General features: G+C 29.5%; 1 protein-coding gene across 14 annotated transcripts in view; it reads left to right on the top strand.

Annotated features, from left to right (window-relative positions):
• The window catches only part of LOC139517487 (centrosomal protein of 63 kDa-like), a 36,621-nt gene that overhangs the window by 395 nt on the left and 10,069 nt on the right, over nucleotides 1-26,157 (top strand). For 3 of the 14 annotated variants that reach the window (XM_071308619.1, XM_071308615.1, XM_071308613.1), the window contains exons 2-15: nucleotides 2,725-2,830; nucleotides 3,356-3,400; nucleotides 7,801-7,990; nucleotides 13,239-13,334; nucleotides 13,780-13,923; nucleotides 15,797-15,910; nucleotides 18,015-18,149; nucleotides 18,818-18,937; nucleotides 19,725-19,870; nucleotides 20,118-20,204; nucleotides 21,214-21,325; nucleotides 21,910-21,921; nucleotides 23,392-23,652; nucleotides 25,541-25,696. In XM_071308619.1, the coding sequence (XP_071164720.1) occupies nucleotides 2,784-2,830; nucleotides 3,356-3,400; nucleotides 7,801-7,990; nucleotides 13,239-13,334; nucleotides 13,780-13,923; nucleotides 15,797-15,910; nucleotides 18,015-18,149; nucleotides 18,818-18,937; nucleotides 19,725-19,870; nucleotides 20,118-20,204; nucleotides 21,214-21,325; nucleotides 21,910-21,921; nucleotides 23,392-23,652; nucleotides 25,541-25,696 (1,665 nt within the window). In that variant the 5' untranslated portion in view covers nucleotides 2,725-2,783. Of the gene's footprint in view, nucleotides 1-2,724; nucleotides 2,831-3,355; nucleotides 3,401-4,500; nucleotides 4,534-7,800; nucleotides 7,991-13,238; nucleotides 13,335-13,779; nucleotides 13,924-15,796; nucleotides 15,911-18,014; nucleotides 18,150-18,817; nucleotides 18,938-19,724; nucleotides 19,871-20,117; nucleotides 20,205-21,213; nucleotides 21,326-21,909; nucleotides 21,922-23,391; nucleotides 23,653-25,540; nucleotides 25,697-26,157 lie in introns of all 14 variants that reach the window. The other 11 variants (XM_071308621.1, XM_071308616.1, XM_071308614.1 and 8 more) reach the window with 6 other exon arrangements.

Here is a 26,157-nt window from a genome sequence, read left to right as displayed (position 1 = left end):
ATAGTCCATGCATCTTGCACTGAAAAAATAAGTAATATCAAAATATCATTAATTTGGGTAATAATCCGTATTAAATGTGAAAAAAATGAATGAATAGTTGGCTTTTCTCATATTTCTTTCTTTGAAATAAAACAGGATGTGCATGTTTATTTTTGACAGATACTTTTTTTACGCGACAGTAGTGAATACAAATGTATATTACATGTATATATGCATGATGCTGCATGATTTTTTATGTGATAGTCGGTTTAAGAGCTCACCAGAGTTCATGTTTTGTCTGTCATTATGTATATATTTGCCGACTCTAAATAAAATTTACTGACTTTTACTTACTTGTATGTAATTATTAAATTAAGTTAGATTCTTAGTAATGAGGTCATGCAGGTTATTTTGTTACACTTCAGCTGCTCACCTCAATCTTATTCCAATTTTTATGTCCCACAAATTATTTTGATATGTATAGTTACAAAATGTATGTATGCTTTTTAAGAACAGTACATATATTTTCAAAGAATGATTTATAATATATTTATTACAAAATCCACTACATGCATTTCAGCACCCTTTGGGTTGGGACTTTTTCACTACTGATGTTAATTTTCACTAATAAGTGGATTTATGCAATTTCTTCTTATGAGTTTACTTACATGTACTTATCAGACATACATAATAAATTCTGGTGCAAGTTACTTTGTATAAATCTGATCAATTATAAATAGTGTCATTCTTGCATTGGTTCCTATTAATCAGGTATTGAAGATTTCTTTTATCTATTTTTGTCATGCAAAACCAACTTCAAACTGGACAGATATTCATTTTTGTGGACAAGGTAGAAGTAAATGTTCATGCAAGATTTGATTCTGTTATAACACGCTTTTTAAACAAATTACTTCCCTTGGTCAATCGACGAGTGGTTCCATACTGGACAAAAATTGGTATTTTCCAATGCAAAGCATGATGAATTGAAAGTGATGTATCCTCGGTTTAACTAATTTTTCTTAAAAAATAATTTCTGATGTCAAAAGTACAAAATGTATTTAGCTGAACAACAAATTAATGTAATTAAAAGATTTAAAAACCTTAAAGATTATTCACATTACTCACAGGTAACTTTGCTCTTTCTGCTGGCTCTCCATTGTAAATAAAAGTTAATGTCCCTCATAAGAGAGACAACTAAAAAAGGGATATCTAATTACAGGGTCAATTACGGGAATTGGCAAGTAGCCTATTGAAATAGGATAAATAGGAAGAAAAAGACATGTAGGGTATACATGTACATTGTACATCAACAATGACAAAACAACAAAATTAAACAGGAAAACTCGTTTGGAGATCATCCGTCTGAATTCATCAATAGACATATGTCCATGCCATTATGTATAAAGCTATTTTCCTCCAATCTAGATTTAGACATGCCATGTATGACTTTAACATGGATTACCTGATATCTACCATTAAAAGCCAAATACTCATAGAAGAAAAACTAAGATGTAAATTAAGACGACAGCTAACAATGTGCTTGACTTGCAGTACCTGTAGGTACATGTACATGTACATTATAATGTAGAGGGGTTTATATTTACATGTAAACAATAGATGAGCATTGATGGAGATCATGATTTTGGAGAATACACTTCTGTTTTAATATTCCCACCTCCCTTTTTCATTTCAGTCAGTGGAATAATAAATGTAGAGGAGAAGATATTATACAATATACAGTTAGAATAACCTCATCATAAATATGACCAAAAAAAGTGAAATATAATCTGAAATTTATAATTTCAAAAAAAAATTCTAAGCTATCATGGTTAGTGTAAGCAAGCTCAAAGTTCTTGCCAAATTAACTAATGAAAAAATTATGCTGATATACACGCTTACAGTACATGCTTGTTGTTTGTAGTTGGTAAAAATAACATTTAGAAAAAGTACCTAGGAGTAAATTATTTTGTATGTGAAGATTTTTTTTCAATTTCAAGACATATTAATTAGAACACATTCGTTGCTTGTTTGTTATAATTGATTATAATACACTTTTAAGCTGTGGGAATTTTGTGTATATTTAACTTGAAGGTATTTAAACTCTGGATTAACTATACAATTTCACTTGAGTCAAGGATAGGGAAAAAATACAATACTCTTAAGTAAATATCATAGTTTTTATCAGATTTTAGTTAACTTTGTATAGACAAATTGAAATGGCCTTCATTCTTATCTTTGAGTATGCAGTCTGTGCACTTTATTAACTCTCCTTTTTTATAGGTTTTTATTTGTTTTTGACAGTTTCTACATTATAAATCTTTTGTTGCAATTTATGATTTATATGATCATCTAGAATCTTGATATGTTTTCCCTGTTCTTTTCTTGATATAATTACACATTTAAAAACAAAAAAGGCTTTTCAAGTCAAGCTAAAGTGCTAGAACCAAAATGTCATACATTATACATTTAAGATAATAAGATATTATAATAGTAAATATCTAAGATTTAACCCACGGATGAAAACATATCAGATATATATCAGAATTGATTTAATGTTGTACAAGAATAAAGGAAAAGGTTACTAAGACTTAAAACATATCTCTGTAGCCTTGTTTTAAGTACTTGAAGTTTGAACATAAGGAACTGTAATCATTGATGATCAGACACTTATATAAAGTAGAATTAGTAGTACACATTGTGAAAATGTACTAACATTTCTATTATTGTAATTAATTTTTTTACCAGGTTTTCGTGACTTTATAAAAGCCCAGTTGACTGATGATTCCATATTTGAATTAAGTATTATGGAGAAAATCACAGACTTGTGGCAACAACTACAAAAAGATAATAGGTAAATATAAGTTATAAGATTAGAGTGCATCTACCTTTGTACCATCAAACTATAAGATTTTGAAAAAGAAAGTCTTCTTTGCTTCCAGTATACATGTACATTTGTACATACTATTTTTTCTTAAATCTCGTGAAGAGTTGTGACATGTGTTTCCTCTTCTTACTGATCCATTGCATAAGAATAAATCATTTAATTGTGATGATATTGGATGAAGAACATGAGCTTGTTTCACTTAGGCGTGAAGTCTGTATTTCCTCTAAAAACTAGGGAACTATCTTAGTCTGTATGTATACAAGTAAACAAGATTAGTGTACAAGTGACTTTATGTGTCATTCACTTGTTACATTTAGGTATACCCCTTATCTCCTTACTTCATTATAAATATAAGGTGAGATTTTGTTCAGAAAACAAGAAAAGTTGAATTGTTATGAGTGACCATGGCAACAAAGGATGATTTATATCATGCTTTACTGAGGATTTTAAAAATGCTCTGATTTTCTTTGTTTTATTTAAATTTTTACATAGATATTGGACTAGAAAATATGAACACATTCAAGTATATATTCAAAGGTATGAACTCCTTTCTTGAAATATTCTGTTCATTCTTTAACGGGTTTGTTGTTTGAATATTGCAAAATAAGCCATTTGTTGAGCTGCTACAAAAGGCTGGGAAGTGCTTATATGTTACATTCAGGCTGAATAATTTATGTTCAGTTTGTGTTAAAAGTTCTGGTTAGATATGAATATTTTCTTAAACCTTCAAAAAAATATATGAAACTTGAACATAAGTTTTTTGTGAATTAAAGTTTAAATCTTATGCAAAATTGGCAAAAAATATTTAAGTTATTTTGGTTTTTCCTGTATTTTACTGAAGGATGGACATTTTTTTTCAGTTACAATTACTTACAGTTATATTTTTTCAGATGTCAATAACTTTGTCATATCTTCTTTAAATTTATGAAATTTTGACAAAAAATTATTGATGATAAGAAAATAAAGTCTGAAGATAAAACCTTTTTATGTTCATATTTTACTGATCTTTGGAGTTTGGACTTTGACTATTTTGTAAGTCAATATTTTTCTTTCAACAACAAGTACAGCAGCAAGATATATATTCTGATAACCCTTTACACATTTTATTCGATGAGCACTTTTTCATCCCTGTAACTTTCAACTGTTTCTGATGGAATTTTAAAGTTTCTGGAAATTGATAGGTCCTCATTCCCTTTATCTTGCATTGTACATGCATGTTTGCATGTTTCTCTTGATGAAATTATCCTATTTGATAAAGAAAAAAACAAACCAAGAGATGCAAGAAAATCTCTTTGATTCCTTTTTCAGACATTTCAAATGATGTATGAAATTCTAAACAATCACCAGTCTTTTGTTACACCAATGATGGTTTGTCACATCTAAAGACTTTGATTAAGGATAATTGATCTTTTGTTCACCTGCAAAATATATTTTACTTTTATGCACTGTAACAAATACTCTTTGTTCAGCCATTCTCTTTGTACTAATAGTATATAATGTTTTGTTGATTGTATAAATTATAAAGAAGAAAACTATATGTGTTTTATCAATAGATTCCTTTCTATCATTTATAATAACTTAGAAACTTCTATAAAGAAAAATTAATATGTTACTCTTAATGAAATATTGCATTTCAGTGTTGTTGAGTAAAGCAGACTTAATATATAAAGGTAAATTGTGTGCTGTAATCCCCACCCAGAAGTATGGTGTGAACACATAACATTATAGTGAGAGATTTGACAATTTTGTAATTATATAACAGTATTAATGGCTAAAACTCTCGTTCAATTTTAGTTTTCAAAGATAGTGTAACTTTATAACTTAAGTATTAAAAAGGAATAAAACTTACAAAAATGTTAACTACTATAAGTTAAGTTTGTTTTGATAAATTAATGGCTCAGCTTAAGATATGTAAGTAACTAAAATATTTAAAGTTTGACTTTTCACTAATAGATTGAAAATGTTACATAATTGCAAATCTCTTTCCTGATAGACACTTTAGTTCTCACTTCTATTATTTTCTGATAGCTTTTTTGTACAAACATGTATTTAAAGTTTTTAGTTTTATATATTTTTAACTCATTGGGGTTGATTTAAAAATAGCATTTTAAAATTGTTCATATCTATAGACCATGATAGACCCTTCTGATGAGATGAAACTGTTCCTTTCATCATGTCCATTATTTTAAAAGATGTCTTATGTATCAACCTCTCTTTTTTTTCATACAATAAATGTGGCAGAAAAGGATACAAAGATTTGGCAAATCATTAAAGAAATTCACCATGTCCAATTCCCCTTTTATACTTGTTTATAATTTTTCTTATAAGTCCTGTGTAATGTCCCTTTAGTTGTGACATTGAAATATACCTCGAGTTTATTGTCACTGTAGAGTATACATAACAGTTCTGTTTCAATGTACATAATAAAACCTCTAAAATCTTCAGATCACAGATATACAATAGATTATAGTGATTATGGCTGATGAACTGAGGGAAAAGTAAGTATCACGTGACAGTCACATGGTTTAGTGTCACATACTTGGCTAGGTAGTACATTTGCTTGGCTGAAGACAAACGAAATTCATTTATTCCATTTTCAAACTTTGAAAATCAACTTTGCAAAATTAGGAAAATTGTTATTGATTTTAAGGTTGTATCTAGACTGAAAAGAAAGACTTTCCAAATATCCCAATAAAATATAAAGATGCATGCACTTCAGTAGTTCAGGTACTACATGTGTATACAAACCTTTCTTATTTGCATTTCAGTTCAATAAACATGAAAGTGGCATTGTAATATTTATGAATTTTATCTTTGAACATTTAAGCATTGTGCAAAAACTATGAAATCTTATGGTGGATTTAAAAAAATAAAATTAATGGCCTGTTGGTATGTTCCTACATTTAAATTTTTTACAATATAAGTCACATTGTTTATGTAACACTTTGCAATCTTTGTCAATATTTGAAAACTAAAATTTAAGTTATGTAAATAAATGATGTTGTAAATAAAAACAAAATATTAATGTCTCTTAAATTTTGTTATAGTACATTAAAATCAGTAAGTCTGTTTATTTTATGGATATTACTGTTTGAATGATCCCCGTATACAGATTATAAAGGCTTGTAAAACAAATATATAGTATTTAGAAGAGTATGGTTTTATATACGTTGTAGTTACATTTGCACATAGAATAAGTAAAGCTGCTGGTAGTATGATTTTAATTTAGTATAACCTTTGTGGAGTGAATTGTTGTGTTCCTAGGTTTGAAGAATACTTAACATGGAATTATCACTTGGATGGAAGGTTTTATTAAATATTAAAAATGATATTTAAACAAGAATTATTTGAATCAGGAATATTTTGAATTTTAGAAAACTTATAAGAAAGGGACGATGAAAACTAACCAAATTTAGGATGGTTAGTTGGTTAATTGATACTAAAATTTCAGTTAAAGTAACCCTCTTTCATTGTCTTTAGCATGTTTAGTTAAAAAAAAATATCATTCAGTTCTTATTAATTTGCCAGATTTCAAAATTATTCTAGCTTCCAATAATTCCTTGTTTTTATGACATTTCGTGCAAATTGTGGTAATTAAAAAAAAATTCTTCAGAATATTTAAACAATTAGATTGAATTTCAGTTTGACATTGAAATTAAGACACTGCTTAAGGTCAAACTACTTTTTGCATGTCATATCATGACTGCTGGATTAGGCATATAAAATAAATTTTGTAATTATAAGAAGCATGTATTAGATGTTAGTATTTTTTTAATTACAATTGTAGTGGATTAACAAAGAAAAGAATCAAATCTCTGTTACATTTTACAAAATAAACTGTTTAACACATTAAGGAATTATAGTCGTTGAGTTATAAAGCTGGCGTATTATAGAAAGATTACATTTTAATAATGAATATATATTGCTGACTGAGATTTAAAAGAAACTAAGAAAGGTAGGAATTTTGTTTATGAATGTAGTGTCATTCTATTTTAATGATAGAAAATTGTATGGTTTTTTTGAGCTGTCTTCTTTAAAGCGTCCTTAATTATTGTAATCCCTATTTCAATGCTATAGATTTTTACAAACATATATCAATAACCAATCCAAAGAGAGATCAATAATATAGGTTTACCAATGTTGGCCTTGGGGGGAAGTCAGTTCAGTGTAGTTATCTTATCTTTTTTATTTTTCTTAAAGATATTATGCTTTATTTTTGGTAAAAAAAGCTGTAAGAGTTATTGCCCTTGCACTTAAAAAAAATGCATGAAAGTTGTAGTTTTAGTGAATAATTCTAGCACAGAATTGATCTATTTATGAAGAAGTGTCTGAATTTGATTGACTTTTGTGAGCTAAGCCTCCAATGACAAAGTATTCTCACATATTCTGGACCAAATATTTATTTTGTGGTTGGGCTTTAGAATTATTTTTTTGTTTTTGGTGCAATTTATTTTGTGCTATCCAGTTTTTGTCCTCAGAATGCATATATATAAATGCTGCATAAAGTACATACCTCTTTAGGACAAAAGTAGGATGTGAATGAGATGTTACTTTGAGATGAGAAATAAATTGAAGCTAGAAAAAATCAAGCTAATACTTTTATAAGTCTAAATGAAATACTTTATCCAAATCCAATTGTTTACTTCCAGTGCTACATAATATTACAGGTAAACTCCTGGTTTCCATTTTACTTTATAAACTAACCTAGACATTGGTCCAATGAGATGTGCCAAAAAATACAATTTCGCTATTTATTAGTTCCTACAGATATCATAAGCTTAGGAAATGTAAGCACATCTCAAGATTCAAGTTGGAACCATGTATGCATAATTTATTTTGTATGAAAACAAAAATGATCTGATACTTGAAATGTGTTAGAAAATGGTATTTGTACAATAAAATTATTAGAAAATGAAATAAAATGCTTCTCCTTACAGATTACCAAAAGGTGTATTGACCTCAAGCTGTGAATCTGAGCTTCAGGAATTGATGCACCATATTGATGATATGATGTCAGGTAAAAAGAGGGATTGGGAACATCAGATTCAAAGTCTACAAGACAGGATGGACATCAAGGACAAAGAAACCATGTTACATAGGGCCACTATAGACCAGAAACATAAAGAGGTGAGATACTATATAATATGAAGAGGGTTTGACCTGTGAAAGAGGGCTTCAATGCGTATGCTAGTTTCCAAAAGATGTACATACATTGTACTGTTTAAATTTAGATAATAAAGGTCATTTTGAATCTTATAAACAAGATTACCAACTTTTGCTATAAAAAAAAATACAAATAGATAGACATGTATATGCTTTGTCATTGTCGTTTTGAAAGAAACTTGGTTAAATTACATTTTATTACACAAATTGTTTGAAGTCATTTTCTAGTCTAGATTTACCAGAAAAAAGCTACATGCATCTTTCAATTTTCATGTAACATGTGTAAAAAAAAAAAAAGTATTTTTGTATAGTGTTTTTCTGAAATTGATGAATCCAATTTTATTCTGAAAATGACCAAATAACCACATCAGTGTGTTTTTTAGCAACATTCTTTTTTCAGTCTGTATGTGATTTTTGCCTTCATATCTTATGAGATAAGAGTAATAATTTCAATAACATAAATAAAACAAACATAAGAAATTCAAGGTTTTTTTACTGATCAATTTGTATCAATATAAGCTATCAAAAAGTGCTTTAGTGTTTAGTGTATAACAGAAAATGTAAACTTATTTAAGAAAGAATGTAAAACCCTCAGAAAAGTTTTCATGGTTAACAACTACACAATGGGGATTATTGTTAAGACAAAACAGAAATGTTATGGATACAAATTTCGAAATATACAGGGTCTGCCCATTTTACTTTATATTATTAACAACTGATAATATTTGGTTTGAAATATGGGTAAGACACTGAGTCTAAAACTGTTATTTGAGGTATGATATGTAGACTGATATAGAAGAAAATATGCATCTTCAATAATGCTTCCTCCAATACAATTGGTCAAGAAACCAATGAAGCAATTCTTCCTTTTTTATTCCTTTTTTGGAAAATGACGCAGTCATTGTTTCATTACTGGCGACCTGAACTTCATTACATTTCTCTGCCTACCGCGCTTGGTTTCGTATTTACTATTTTCTATACAAACTGGAATTTGCTTGTGTTATCATTATGCATGAGAGGTCATTGTGTAGTAATCAGCCAGGAACCAGTTTACAAACTAACTGGTTTCTGCTTGTATTCCACTACACTCGAACAAAGTGTTGTAGTTTGACGGGAACCAGTTTAGAATTTGTAAACTACAAAACGTAATCGGTTATTGTTCATTCCGTTTTGGTGTTTCATACCGACTTTTATGGTTTGAATAAGCTTAAGACCCTTCAAACATTAATGTGATAGGTATATTAAAGACTGTTTTACAAAAGGATGGAACTGTTTTGCTTTCAAAGTCGTACTATAGTGATATCTGTTATGTACGGATTTCCACTCTCACTGGTTAATTTCTTCTTTTACACGTGCTTTTGAAACTTCCTGTTTAAACATCGCAAGTTTTAAAATTGTTTTTTGAATGATGGAAAATAGGTTTTTCTCAGTAAAGTTTAAAAAGCATTAAACAAACAATCCTGTAAAATGCTCAACTGGTTTAAATAATGCATAAAAATATCCAATATCTCATGTATTAGTCCAAATAATTATGACGTCTGGCAAGGCTATTTTATTTTTTTTTCTGTGATGTCTTCCTACGAAGTTCGTAGGAAGGCTTCGTTGGAAGGCGTCCCAGAAAAAAATTAACATAGCCTTGGGGTCATAGAAAGGTGTCCCAGAATAAAATTAAAAAAGCCTTGCCAGGCGTAATAATTATTTTGACTACTCATATATATATCATTAAAAATACACCAAAAAAGTCATTAAGTTGAGAAAAATAAATATATACAAAATGTACATGAACACCCAAAAATGTGAAAGTTAGCTATAGTATTTAACTTTTTTTGCTTAAATACTGAAAAAAATTCTGGCAACCCCTTACTTATTTTTACTCTTTTTGCTTAAAATACTGTTAAAATTTATATTTAACATGGGTGACGCATTGACTATATCAGGTGTCGATTTAACCAGGTGCCAATTTAACCAGGTGCCGGTTTGACTAGAATTCTGTGACAAATGTTTGAAATTACCTGAGTTTCATTAGACCTTTGATAACAGTAACAAAAAGATTATTTACTTAATATTTTGTGGGAGAAGGGGGTTCAGACTATGTGGTATCAGGTCTGTTCGCGCCCAATACACTTTCGCACCCTACACGTTCGCACCTCGCACGTTCGCACCCAAGGTCCGTTTGCACTCTACTCATTCACGCCCAATTTTAATTCAAATTCAAGTTGAATAATTGGAAAATCATGATTGTTGTTTTAAATTGCTTTGGTGTAAATACTGAATGTATTTATAGCTTGGTATGAGTAAAACATTGAAGATTTTAAAGGAAAAACACAAAAGATAATTGTTTTTAACAGCTTGGTCCCTTTGATCTGAAACAACGAAACAATAAAATATAGGAACCAATATATAGCAATCCACTATTATAACCAAAACATGATAAAATCTATTCAACACACAGAAAAAAACATAGTCAGAATCTCGCTTCATTTTGAAAGAAGTCAATGAAACAAAGTTATAGCAATACACTAACCAAAACATGATTAAGAGTTATTCAACACAAAATAAAACGTTGACAAAATACCACTTTATTTAGAAAGGATTATTATAATTTTTAACAATACGCTATCTAAAACATGATTAAGATTTATTCAACATAAAAAAAAATGCTGTCTCACTTTATTTTGAGACAATGACAACAATTATACTTATAAGAAAACACTTGCTTACAGAGTTATTAAACACAAAACCAATTAAGATTGGGTGCGAACATGTAGGGTGTGAAAGTGAAAGGGGCGAACATGAGTGGGCGCGAACGTACCCGGATTCAGACTATGTACCAGTGAGAAATATACAAGCCTTTCTACGGTATTTATTTGTACAATTCAGGTAGTCTTGACCTATTCATTTGTCTTAAAAAACAGCCAGTTGTCACCTTCACTTCACACACACACGCATATACGAATATCAATTATATGCTTACGAGACATGTTGCATTGTTAAACTAACTACATATGTGAAAATCAAGACACATAAACAGTCAGGGGACTTACTGAAATAGGTGATTTTTAAATCACTTATTTGAGTAGCAAAATCGTGGTTTTGTCACAAATTGGAATTTTGTATTTTTTCAAAATTTTAAACACATAGGTTTAAATAATATCTTTTAATTAGTAAAATTAAAAAAAAAAAAACTTTTTGCTTCTTTTAAGTAGAAAGGTGTCTGCCTTTGATGCTATCATTTAGCTGAAAATTCTATTTTAGTTGAAAAAATGCTATAATAATGGCTTTACATAATAAACTGATACTTTCTTAATAGATTTTTCCCAGCAGTGGGAGTATTTTTCCTGTGAAGTTCAAGGTTTCATCTTTCAGATTATGTAATAAAATTCTACTGTTCGCGATAAAAATCTCATTGTTCGGGGGTGTTGAAATTAGTAGGGATTATTAAAAGAATGATACCCAAAGAAGTGATTTTTGGGAAGGAAATTGAGGTCTGATACTTAAACAAGTGATTTTTATGTCATTATCCTAGATTCAGTACAAGGTCATCACCTGAAATGACCTGGTCATCCTAGACAACACAGATGTTGGTTCTGATAAGTTTAGAAACATAATTAGTCCCTGGATCATTAGTATTCTATACTTAAAGCTACAATAAGATTAAATCACTTCTTCTAGTGATTAATTTGTACTACTTAAATAGGTGATTATTAAAGAAAGACAACTCTAACTTCCAACCTTTATGGAAATAATGTTACTTAAATCAGTGATTTAGAAAATCACCTATTTAAGTAAGTCTCCTGACTGATAAAAACTATCCCAATATTAGAGACAGTGGCGTCATTTTTCTCAGAGCTTTCAGCTCTTTGATTTAAGTTTATTCATTTATATTTTTCATAATTCAGAGTAAAATTCCTAGGTCTGTTTTGAAGGTAACAATAATATTATATATTTGGAAATTTTGTATTAGTTTGACTTGGTTAGAAAGTTTTAAAGTAGTTTTAATGATATTGGATAAGGGTAGTAGAAAATTGATATCTAAATAGTAGATACATTTATGTAGAACTCTACTTTTCAAAAACAGACAATAAACATGTACAAACTACAGTTCTTAAACATTCTGTGTAGTGCTAGAACTTGAATGAAATGCCAATGAATTTGACTTGTTTTATACTACATGTATTTCTGATGATTCAGATTTAAATGTCCACTTTGTATGGAAAACTCTTGTTGGATAATTTGATTCTTAATATCTATAAGTAAGAATAGGCAATAAAATTGTCTAGTGTTGGTCTGAATATTTTTACATTAAAGTCCTTCAGTACAAAATAATGTTAATGGCCTTTCTCTTCAACTGACCTATTGTATCTTCTGTATTCAAGAATTGTATAAAACTATTGCTTTTCATCAATATTTTGCAGAATTACCTACATTTCAAATTTGGTTTAGTTTAGTGGTAAAGGCAATTATCAGATTTACAGAAAATTATAGTCATTAAGGTGGTACCCAACACTTTCACTAAAATAAATTTGGCGCGTTTAATTTTCATAAAATTTTGTCAAAGTATTTGCTCTGACACTTAAACAAAAATATAAAAATTTTAAAAATTTTGAACCAACCGTTTTGTCAGAAAAATTACACTGGTTATATAGCAATTTGACAAACACCAATTTTGATCATTGAGAACTTTAATATTCCTTTTACAACACAACGTAATTAAAACGTTAAGCTGACTTTACAGAGTTATCTCCCTGTAGTGTTAGGTACCACCTTAATTGACATACTTCTCTTTTGACTTCATATTGTACATTTTATATTAGACTAAGTTAAGTTGTTCAATTCTTATTTACACAGTTGTATACTGCACCACATTAGAATTACATAGTTCAGCATAGTATTATGAACCATAATCTAGTTTATTCTCTTGAGCAATTTTTATGTTGTTTTGGGCTCAGGGCTGTTTTCTAGAAACTAGGTGATTAGTTCTACGAAGATGTTTTAGAAGCCCTGACATTATTTTCACATATTTTTATGTATAATCAGGCATACATCTCTTATAGACAATCTTTAGTTCAATCAGAGGTATTTTTTAGATGATAGGGAAACAAAAACAAAGAAGTTAGGCAACAGTTCAATTAAAGTATATAGAATAAGACTTATATTTTTAGTTGTAATAATCATAGAGAAAAAATATTGAATTGAAAATTGTGTATTGTAGATTGGACATTTAAGACAGCAGTTAGAAACCATGGAAAAATCTCATCGGGAGTTAGTTAGTTGTTACGAAGCTCAACTGTCAACTCTCAAGTCTGAGGTAGGTTTAAAAATAGAAAACCTCCACAATTGTTTCTTTCACAAGATTAAATTATGAAAGTTGATGCAAACTAGTTGGAATTTTTTATATTGATATGCATTAAAAAAAAGATGATGTCAGAACATCGCAATTACTGTATACACATAAGGTTGTTATACTGTGAATTTTAGTAAACAGAGATCTTGAAAAATTATACTGGTGTAAAAGTTCAGGTGAAACTTGCACTATCCTTTTGATTACCGGTAAACATTGAAGTGAAAATTTTAGTTTGAATAATGCACTTAGTTTTTGATAAAATAAATGATTATTGTACAATCATGATAATAAGTCTAAGTTTTATAATTCTGAATGAAGTATCCTCCAAGGTTAATTTCTCATCCTTAGAGATGCATAGTATGTGCTTTTAAAGTCATTCAACACATCTAATCAAATTTGATTTTAACAGCTTCAAAAACTGAAAAGAGACTATGATCGTCAGAATAAGAAATATTCCAAACAGTCAAAAGAATCAGAACGTGACAAAGATCGTTCCAATACAGAATTACAGGACAGTATGTCACAGGTCAACAGGCTATCATCAAAGCTGGAGGTAAGGAGTGCTATAAGTTAGGGTTAGGGGTTTGTGATTATGTTTTATATAATGGTGAATATAGGATGTGTTGTGGTGAGTTTTTACATCATTGGATTTGATATAGCACTGCAGGCATACAAGGCATTGGTACTTTATAAAATTCATAGCTTGCTAGATTAGATTAAAAAAAGTTTACTGTTACTATGTAATTCATAGATATAGTTCACACAAATCTTTGACAAACAAAAAGTTAATATATTTGATTTACTCTCCGCTTCTTTAAACATTTAACTTAAGTTTTGTTTCAATTTTCACAGCTTTCTACAGTGAATTATGGTGCTGCAATTTTTAAAGAAATTTGTTCCCCTCAAGGATTCTATATTCCATTGGTATTGTTTGATGGTGTTATTTAACATCACAACCAACTCACCAATTATAATATAATGTTAAAAAGCTTTTTCTAATAAATATTAGCAATTCATCATTCTCAGAAAGGTTTTGTAATACAATACTAGCAATTTGATCAATATGTCCTTTTGCCTTTTATAACTGGATTTTTCTTTATAAACAGATTTGTATGCCCCACCTAAGATAGTTGAGGATAGTAGAGGGGCATTATGTTTTCTGGTCTGTGTGTCTGTTCGTTTGTCCGTCTGTCCTTCCGTCCGTTCTTCCCGCTTCAGGTTAAGGTTTTTTGTCAAGGTAGTTTTTTATGAAGTTGAAGTCCAATCAACTTGAAACTCAGTACACATGTGCCCTATGATATGATCTTTCTAGTTTTAATGCCAAATTAGTGTTTTGACCCCAATTTCACGGTTCACTGAACATAGAAAATGATAGTGCAAATTTCAGGTTAAAGTTTTTGGTCAAGGTAGTTTTTGATGAAGTTGGAGTCCAATCAACTTGAAACTTAGTATACATGTTCCCTGTGATATGATCTTTCTAATTTAAAAGCCAAATTAGGGTTTTTACCCCATTTCACAGTCCACTAAACACAGAAAATGATAGTGCGAGTGGGGCATCCATGTACTATGGACACATTCTTGTTTTTTAATAATCCACTTTTCTAAAGACTATTTAATAAAAAATACAGAAGCAAAAATGAAACCGAATTCCATCTCTAGAGTGTCAAATTGAATTCCATTTTTTAAGTACTGTAAATTCAGAAATGAGACAGGGTTAAAATCTCAATAATTTAAAATCACATTTTGTAATTTTTTATATGAATAATACTGGCTTTTTCTCAATTCGCGATAATTAAAATTGCATTTTAGTCTAAAGTGGCAAAATCACAATAATAAATGCATGCAATTTTAGGATTTCCATAAACAAACAGTGTTAAATTTTAAGCATATTTTAGCATAGTCAATATTTTTCTCATTGGTCCCTTTTACTAATTTTCAGTCTGTATCACTTTTCTTTGAACCAAAAATGAAATTGAAGTTCTCTCATATCATTTTATTGTCTGCCAGAAAGATTTGACTAAAAATCCTTGACCCAACAGCAGATCTTAATCCAATGTTAAATTAAATAATAGTCTTGAAGTTATAAAGTTATAAAAATGTAATCTTATTATAATAAAGTAATACTTTAAACCCATTTCACTAACTTGTATAAAAGATCGCTTTTCTGAAGCCACATATCATATTTATATATTGAAAGGCAGTATTTTGGAGACTGACAAGAACAAAGGCTCTTTGTCAGTTCACTATTGAAAGTATTTAATCAAAATTAACATCAACAAATCCTTTTTAATTATTTTTATGTGGTTTAAAGATATTTGTCAACTAGTAATAAAGACAAAGAGCCTTTAGTCGGAATTTCATTTTTATAGTGCAGTTTGGATAAGAATTTTTAGTTCTGAATATTTTTCTAACTTTTCTGGTATTAGGAATATAAACAGAGGTCAAAGGATTGGGAATTACAGAAAAGAACTCTAGGGAAACAGCTTGAAACTTTAGAAGCTCAGAGAAAAGCTATGACAGAAAAGTGTGAATTTATTCAGGTTTGTGTGTACACAAGTGTGTAATATTAAGTGTGAAGTCACTTGTGTTTTAATTGTTTGTAACACCACATGTATCACATTTTAACTTCTTCCTCATGAAACTATGCTCCATATTACTTGATGTTTGACCTGAAACATATCTTCTTCAAACCAGTATCAAATGAGTGTCTGGTGTTCTATAATATGGTGCTAAGCTGACTGGCTCCATTAGCATGCTGCAGACTTCATGTCACTCATTTCAATTATCATATGAAATAATCATGTTTATCTCTATTATATGTCAGAGAGTCAGACTTATGAACCCCTTAAGCTTACGATAAATAAAGAATCCCTAATAAATTAAAAAAGTTTGAAAATACAGATATCTGTTCTCTTTTTTGAAAATATGGTGTTGTTTAATTTTCCTTCCATATTATATAAGACTAAACATGCTAATAGTCAACAGCAACCAGCAATTATTCCTTTCAAACTTTTAACCATCGATAACTAATATGAGAATTACTTTCTTGTTGTTTTTTATGCAGTGTTATGTGTCCTTATTTATTTTCATCTCAACCTTGAAGCTATATTTGACCTCTTTAACAATTTTAATGTGTTGTCTAGTTTATAAAGTGAGTTTGATAAATGGAAACAATGTATTCAAAAACATTAAAAAAAACACCAAAAAAACCCTATATGGTTGTTATTGAATAAATTGGTTGCTGCTGATTATCAGGTTTGTACACATGTAAACAGAATTTCCTGTATTACAGAAAATGTACTTGAGTCTCATGTCTAAGGTAGTATAGTATATATATTGTACTTACAACTAAATTCTGTACATTTTACTTATTCTCAATATAATGTAATCAATTATATACAAATAGGGTAAAAGTTACATAGTTTTGTATTAAATAATTTTCTTGTTAGTGTAAAAACTAAGTATTTTATTTATAGGAATTTTTTCTTAGAGGTGGAAATAATGAATTAAACTTTCTGTTAATACTGTAAATGATAATACTTTTCCACTGATAGATCATTAATAAAGCTTACCGGTGAACAATTTTAATGTTTGAATGTCATAAATACACAATGAAATGAAAACAACTACTATAAACAATCATAGCAAGCATATTTCATTACGTGAAAACAAGTATTAAAAAGAGTCAAATTTCATTATAAAAGATTAAAAGATAAAAGAATTTTCAGTTTAGATGTACACATGGGATTTTATTATCTGCATGTTAATTCTTAATACACATTTTCAAAGTTTCATATTTCTTTGCATGGAACTGAAATAGAATGTGCTAGATATTGTCTCATTGGTGTGTGAAGAGAATTTTGTTGTTTTATTGTTTGTTAAATTGGTCTGTGTAGTTGTGTGTTCAAAGTCTTTCAATCTGATTAAACATTATAAGATAGTATTTTCTACTGGAGAACATTGTTGTGTGCATAGCTGATACTCAAGTTTAGTGAGAAGCCTTGTGTTATCCTTTTATAAATTTATGAAACAAAAAGTCATTTTATATCAATTTTTAAAAACATTAGGCACCATAAATTATAATCCAAATCCATACACCATATGATAGGCATGTAAATGCATAATCCAAGTGATACTGGTTATTACATATTAGCCTTTTACCACCTACTAATAGAATGCCCTTATTTATCTTTGTATTGACTTACAATAGATGATAGTCCCCTCTCATAGGGTCATCCCTCCAGCAGAGGAAGTCTGACCTTGTAATAGGAATGACCTGTTGTAAGTTGTGGAATTGGAAAAAAAACTAATGTATTGGTATATATGGTTATATATATACTGTACGTATAAGAAAAGTTTTCTTTTATATGAGGTCCTTATTAGAGGTGAACTAGATGAACTCCTCATATACATACACCAGGCTTTCCTGTATTACATTACTGAAACAAGCATTATAAATGTTTAAAGATATGCAAATTCAAAAATATGTACCCGGAACACATTATTTACATTGATATGTGAGGGGGATCATTTGCATTAAATAACAGAGCATATAAAACTTCATGCTGATTTATTTGACTAATTAACTGTGATTATCACAATGTATGATATTTTTTCACGTTTGTAACTAACACATCATTTCAGAGTCAGTCTCAAACATACCAGTCACAACTGAACAGACGTAAACAAATACTCGATAACACAGAATCTAGTCTCAAGTCACAAATAGCTCAACTAGAAGGACAGCTACAGAGAGCTAACGAATCACATGTGTCACAGGTAACATGATCACAACAATGCACAAAGAAATATTGTTACTAAATTTAACAAAAAGGTATTAAATATTGAAAAAGGTAATCATTGATGTGAACACAGACTTCAAAAGTTGACAGAATTTTGAGTTTTTGTCTTTAGGTTGACAAAGTTTTTTATATGCATTTGTTTGCTATATTCATTCAGCATGATGACAAATATTTTACATAACTATTTCTATTTATTGAAAGTAGCAACAAATTGCTAGTCATTTAAAATCATAACATTTGATACAATCTTGTATGTTGAATTCCAGTACAAAGTTTCATGACATTATACATTATTTCATACTTTATATTGCTGTTAGTTAAAATGCAGTTTTATTAGAATTTCCATGTCAACTGTTCATTAATAAAGATAGAGTAAGTTGCAAAAACTCCTTGGCAATTAAAGAATTATTTGTTGTGACAAAGATTTATTAAATTTTTTGATTGTCATAAGTACCCTGTGTAAGTATTGACCTAAATTCCTAAAGAATTATAAAAATGATGTTGTGCTATCCACATCTCCACAGGTTGCAAAGTTATTCAAATTATTATTTCTTTAATTAGATCAAATGGAAAATTAGACATATTATCCTTTTATAACTTTGGTAGTGAACTTTTTATCATTTCACATATATTTTTCTTTTATAGGAAACTAAGGTGGAGAAGTTGAAATCCTCTTTGGATGATGCAATCAATAACCACAAAAAAGCTATGGATGAAAATGAGAGATTGTTGGTAGACCTGAGAAAAGCTAATATTCATTCAAGAGTATGTATAAATAGTTATATTTCAACGATTGTTTTAACTCACTTGAACATTTGAAGCAAAAAAAAAAAATTTCAAATTTTATATTTATACATAGTTTTAGGTGTAGTTTTTTGCCTTGCCTGCAAAAAGGTCACAGAAGGCAAGACATGTGTATTGCTTTCCCTACGACATTGTAGTTGGCATTAACATTTGTTAAATTTTCTGATTAAGTTAGTTTAATAGGAATTAATTGTGATAGATCAATGATATTTTGTATAAAGTTGCTTAACTATCAGAACTTAACAATTTTGACGGCTATTTTTATGTCCTGCCCTCTAGGTCTTGCTCCAGTGACTTTGGATTAATTAGCAATTTTCAATGTAACATTTTCTGGTAAAGTCAGTTTGATAGAAAGTACTTGTGATATATCAATTTAATTTTTCTATAAATTTGCCTTACTATCCGTAAATCTCAGTTTGTTGACCATTTCGAGGCCCTAACCTCTAGTTGATGGTGCAGCAACTTTCAATTAATTAGCAGTGGAGTTGTCCATCAGAGTGTCTTTTTTTCTGAATTTAATGTTGATAAGCAAGACATATCTCTGTGTCAACATTTTATTTAAAGAATATTTTAGATTATGCTGTGTCAACATTTTATTGAAAAGAATATTATAGATTATGGTTTTTACCCTCAAAATTGACACCCAATACTTTCATACATGTCCAAGACAATCTAGATGTTGATATCATTAGAATTATAGATAAGGCATGATATTTTATAAGAAAACCATGAATCTTTTCCTTTGCAGAAGATTGATGAAGAAAAACTTCAGTACGAGGCTGATCTAAAAACCAAAGAAGATTTGTTAAGAGCAATAGAGCAGGATGGTGAAGCTCAGGCTGAGGAAATGGGCAGAATGGAACAAGCTCTTTCAGAAAAAGACAGAATTATTCAGTATGTTGTTTGGAAAAAAAATGTAAAAAAAACAACAAATGTAGTTATAGTGCTCACAAATATATTTAAAGTGTTGTTATTACATCTAGTGTTATACTTATAATTGTTCAACTTTGTTACTATTTCTTGACAGGAGACATAGCATAACATGTTCGGAACTGTTTTTATATCATTAAATCGAAATTAATCAAAGATCTGAGTATAACAGCAAAATGTTATTATTTAAAGAAATTTAAATTTATTTTAGTTCACTAGGAAATATAAAGAATAAGGAAGAGAGTGAACAAATCAAACTTCTTAGACAGTCATTACAAGAGGCCAGGGAAGACACAAGGTATATAACTTCTTAGACAGTCATTACAAGAGGCCAGGGAAGACACAAGGTATATAACTTCTTAGACAGTCATTACAAGAGGCCAGGGAAGACACAAGGTATATAACTTCTTAGACAGCCATTACAAGATGCCAGGGAAGACACAAGGTATATATCCCCCAGAACTTCTTTTAGACAGTCATTACAAGAGGCCAGGGAAGACACAATGTATATATTTCCCAGAACTTCTTAGACAGTCATTACAAGAGGCCAGAGAAGACACAAGGTATATATTTCCCAGAACTTATCAGACAATGATTACAAGGAGCCTAAAGATGCTTCAAGATATTTAGTGAACCAAATTTATAAGAAGCTTTGGAAAACACAAGGTATTTAATGCACAAAACCTTTAAAACATTTTCTTGAAGAGCAGGTAAGAAGTGTGTTGAAGTTTTGAGAGAGTTTTTATCAGAAATCTAGAGATGTCAATGCATAACTATAGTAAGAAAAGTGATGATTCACTTATTTCCATAGAATACATACAATAAACTTTTTTTTGGAGGTGGTTTGATTTTGTTTATAGTTTTGAAATCTCATATTAGAGAGTTTCTGTAGATATTAGATTTATGTAAGGAGGGAAGCTTACCGATGTAAAAAACTTTGATACTACTGAAGGAAGAGACAGGTTTCATTGAGCTGCAACTCCTCTAAAATCATAAAGTCAGAAACATTTGTGATATGAAGTATAAATGTAGTGTTTTTACTTCCTAAATTTGTCTTTGAAACAATCGTTTTTCCACAAAAAACACCAATTTTTGAGAAAATAATGAAATTTTGGAGACTGTTATGGATCCATGTCTTATATATTTTTGCTCATGCTCAGTCGACATATTGCCCTTGTGTTACAACACTTGCCCAATCCCTGCATTTTCTTGTTAAACATAAGTTTATAAGAATGATTGGCATTTTTAAACGAAAATTCTGTATACCTCATTGATTCTGTATGTGTTTTTGTATTTTCTTTATTTAGGAACTGCAAAAAGAATGAAAAGAAATTAAGAGAAGAGGTCTCTAAACTTCAGAATCATTTGAGACAGGCAGTGGAGGATTGTGAAAGAACTACAGATCAGCTAGAGAAAAAGGTATGAAATCATTTACCTTAATACTGGAGGACATTAATATAGTTGTTTACACAAATGTGTAATTGAAGAAATATTATCTCATAATTTGTATTACCTTAGCTGTAAATAATTTAAGTATAAGCTTATAAAAAAAGGAAGATGTGGTATGATTGCCAATGAGACAACTGTCCACAAGAGACCAAAATGACACAGACATTAACAACTATAGGTCACCGTACGGCCTTCAACAATGAGAAAAGCCCATACTGCATAGTCAGCTATAAAAGGCCCCTATAAGACTGTAAAGCAATTCAAATAAGAAAACTAACGCATTACTAAGTTTCAAATTGATTAGACTTCAACTTACCGAAAACTGAAACTGAAGCAGAACAGACAGAAGGACAAATGAACAGACAAATGGACAAACAAACCCACAAACATACTGCCACTTAGTGTGGCATAAAAAATTGACATTCATATAGTAATCTTCTAGGGGTCTAAGTCTGTTTGCCTTTCAAATTTACAAATCTTTGTTATTTATCTTTCATATTCACATTTTCTTGAGCAAAACAACAGTTCTTTTTACACCTGATTTACATTTTCAGGACAGTGAGATGGTATGTGTATTTTAGTCGTTTATTTCTCACAGGGCTAGAGTAAAACTGTTGATGGTACTCCAGTTATAACACATTAAAGCTTTTATAAAATGTTATCACAATTGATTGATGAATATCTGGCTAAACAAATGGCATTTTTGTATGAAACTGTGCTTTAAACTGTGGATTAATTTATTTTCGGAATACCAATTTCTTTATTGTGCACTTCTCAATCCCACACAGTACAGTGCACTTGTTTAAGGTGCATGGGTATCATTTTGTGAGCTTTGTTTGGAGAACCTTTTGTTACTAAGAATATTTGACAAATCTACCTTAGGACATCTAATCAACCCCATTTTGAAATTTTTCTCAAAGCCTTTGTCGAGAAGTAAATGAAAATGTATTATGCAATTTTGTTTTATCTTTACCTCTCAAAATTATACTAAGATTAATTGTAAATATGCAGTATATAAGCCTTGTAGAAGCAAGCATAATACATAGTTGTCAAATTGTTGGTGGACTGCTATTTAAGTTTAGCCAGATGATGTTCATTAAACACTGTTATTTAGTTAATAGTATGGCATGTGGTTGTTTTCTGGGATTATTTTTTTTATAGGTGTCTTGACAACCAATATTCAGTATATTTGATTTTGAAATATTGTTTTTTATGTTCCTTGTGCATTACATTTTTAATTCTTTTAATTTCTATTCAGGAGTCATAATTTACAAGATATGTAATCGAACTTGAACATGATGAAATATAATTCTGTGAACAACACACTGAACATTTATATTTTAATTATTTGGGGTTGGTTTTTTTTTTGGTGGTGGGGGGGATTTACAATGGATGAGTGATGCTTGGAGAAATGGAGATAGTACATGTAGTATGGCCTGGCCACTTTAGAGAGAAGAAAAAACATTAAAAATATGATTTCCCCCCCCCACCCCCTTCAATTTGTAAAGGAATCAGTCTAGATGTAATCTCTCAAATAATGCCCCACACATATCTGTTTTTGAAGTTTTTACTTTTATAAAAATAGTTGCTAGGTTAAAAAATGTAAAATGCAAATTTGCCCCTGAAATGTTGATTTTTTTTATTATGTTTTTTTCTCTCTCAGTTTTTGGCTGTTTAAATCATAAAGACTATAGAATATTGGCCAAACATGTAATTGCAAAAATGATAAGCTACACAAGAGTAACTATAGTATATGTAAATAATAGTCCTAATTAGCTAACTGGGATTCTTTTTCACTTGATGAGCAATTCAGGTACAGCTGTGCCTCTTTTTTTCAATTCACTTTGCTTATCAAATCTTTATTTATTTTTTGCTTTTCCTCATGTTCTTAACAAAATCCTGGATAAATTGCAACTCTAATTCATACAATTATTTGATCAATAAAACACATATAGAATTATTTATCAGTGCATAGATACTGCTTTATATTAAAAAAAAATGTCAATGTAAAGTGGACAAAATTATCTAATTTACAGAAAACAGAACTGCAGAGAATTGAATCTGGAGAAGTTAAGAGATTGAAACAAGAGGTGAATCGTTTAAAAGAAAGTATTTCTACAAAGCAACAGTCACATGAAGCTGAACTTGAGGGCATGAGAGCAGAGGTTAGCAAATTAACCTCTGAACTACACGAGAGAAGTGTCACTTTCTCAACACTGTCAGACAAATCAGCCAATGTAGAGAGACAGCTGAGGAATGAGAATGAAATATTAGAGAAAAAATCAGCAGAACTACAGGTTTGAATTTTAGTCAGGAAATATTATAGATATTCAATATTCCATAGGATGAAGTTTTTATATTTTGGATTAGATCTTACTAGAAATAGAAATTTAAATTTAGATATAGAAGCACTATCCTGGTCTCTATTTTAGAAGAACATATCAACTTATTTAAACAATAGACATTTATTGTGAATCTCTCATTGATCATTATCATCGATCATTTTGAAGTTCTATTCTTTAAGGTTCTAAGCTGTTGTTCATTAAGAGTTTGAAAAATAAAGACTTGTCCAGTAAAACTTGAAATGATTTTGAAATAAGGCAATAACTTTTATGTATTTATGATTTGAAATGTTTTATGTTAATGTGTTTATATTACATTATAATACCTCATGTTTAATTTGTTCATTAATACATTAACAAAAAATCCATTTTCAAGTCAAAGGTCAAATGTCATTAGGACAATAATTTGTTGGAGACCTTTAACCTTTGACTCATTATATAAACATTGTTCATCACATTGTTTCATTGCACATTTGTATCATTTCTGCACATTGCATATTCTACTCACCTGGTTAAAGGCCAAATAAGTTTTTGCCATCAACTTATATGCATTGTATGCCCATCTGTCCATCCATCAGCATCTGAGTTATTTGCTGACCATTGAACTTGATTACCATCAAAGTAGCACATTATGTGCTCTTATTTCCAACTGCTGAGATCTTAGTGGAGGAACGTGGAGAAACAGTCATTATTCAACTTAAAGTATTGGAATTACTCCGTTTGAACATCATAAGTATTTAAAACAAAGTTTAATGGGACTATTGCAGTGTTCCCTAGCATCCATGTTGACTTTTGAGCTCTTTTTTAGTCACATAATTTGGTGTGTGAATGTATTCAATAGCATTTTTTCAAAAAAGTCACTATGGCATACATTTTATGCCTCATTGACTCATTTTTAATTTTGATATTTGTTTGTTCCATTTTTACTAAAGTTGAATTTTAGTTGTCATTATCATTATTGTTAGGTTTATTAAGTTTATTCAGTCAATTTTCTGATAAGTAAAATGTTGCAATCCTAAATTACCTACAGTATATTTTCTAAATAATGTTGACCTGTATACTTATCTCTGCCATTGAATGTAGAATAATTACCCTGGTTAGTAACCATTTAATTGACCAAGGCCCGTACATTTCACATCACAGTTTGGAATGCAATAATGGCTAATTTTTATATCACATTTTACTTTGAAGTTAGTTCATGCAGTTTGAAATATTATATTAAAACAACTTCAATATAAAAAATAATGAATTTAGAGAATTTTTTAATTTTGTGTTGTTTTTTTTTTACTTTTAGGGAACAAAAAATAAATTAAATGATAGTAGTATATTCATCATTCATTAATAAATTTAAAGTTGTAAAATGTGATATAAAAACAAAGCAATAAGCATGGATTTTGGCATCAATGAAACTCCTGTTGGTATATCAGTTTCAAAATTAATTATTTGAAATATAATAAATCATTTACATAGAGGATACATTTAGATTCATTATTCTATAATCTTCAAATATTTATAAATGTATCTTCTGGTTTCATTTTCATTTAAAAATTTCAAAAATGATTTCTAAAATCTTTCATCATCATAAATCAGCCATCTTTTAAGTTTCATGCACATATATCAACATTTCATTTTCATTTCATGCATTTGTTTAGCTACTGTTAATTTGTTGTTCAATATCTTAGGTCAGAATTGTAGACTACTCAATATTAAAACAAAACAATCATTTTAAAAGAGGTTGATAAATAAACATACCTAAGAAAATAACAAAATTGACAGTAGCAATCATCCTGTTGTTATGGTAACAGTAGCTAACCTTTGTTTTGTAATACCTCCCTGTTGTTAGGTTGCAAATGCACAGATTGAAGCACTTAGGCTAGAAAACAGGCACTTACGGCAGACCATTCTACAGCAGGCTCATTCAAATGCAGACAAGGGTCATACTCAGGAGCATCTACGGGTACTGAAAAGCTCCTATGAAACAACGATTAAAAAACTAGAGGTAGAAATATATCATCACACTTATTCATTTTAGGAAGCAGTCAAAAGTTGAAGAATGCATCATTACTGACACAAGTAAAAGTTCTGTTGAAATGAATTAATTAGTTCATTTAAATATCTGACATCAGACTTTTGATAGTTTAATAAATTTTTAGTCAGTAGGTGCGTTTGATAGGGTTTATTTAAATTTGAGAATTAAATGGAGACATCCATGTGATTTTTTTTTTTAAATCTTCATGTTTTTATTGAACTACATGTATAGGGAAAGCCATATAATAATCAGGTTATACTATTTCATGTTTGTTCATTTGCAATTTTGCAGTTTTTATTGACTGACTAACTCCTTTTATAAGCATTACAGTTTATATACATATATTATATATATAGCTTGATTTGAAGTGAAACAAAAACAACATTTGTAGTCATGTCCATGTTTTGTTATCCCTTTTGTTTGAATGTTCA

Source organism: Mytilus edulis, chromosome 3, assembly GCF_963676685.1.
Source record: "Mytilus edulis chromosome 3, xbMytEdul2.2, whole genome shotgun sequence".
Taxonomy (NCBI): Eukaryota; Metazoa; Mollusca; class Bivalvia; order Mytilida; family Mytilidae; genus Mytilus; species Mytilus edulis.
Note: the sequence above shows the minus strand (reverse complement) of the source record. Positions and strands in the feature narration are given on the sequence as shown.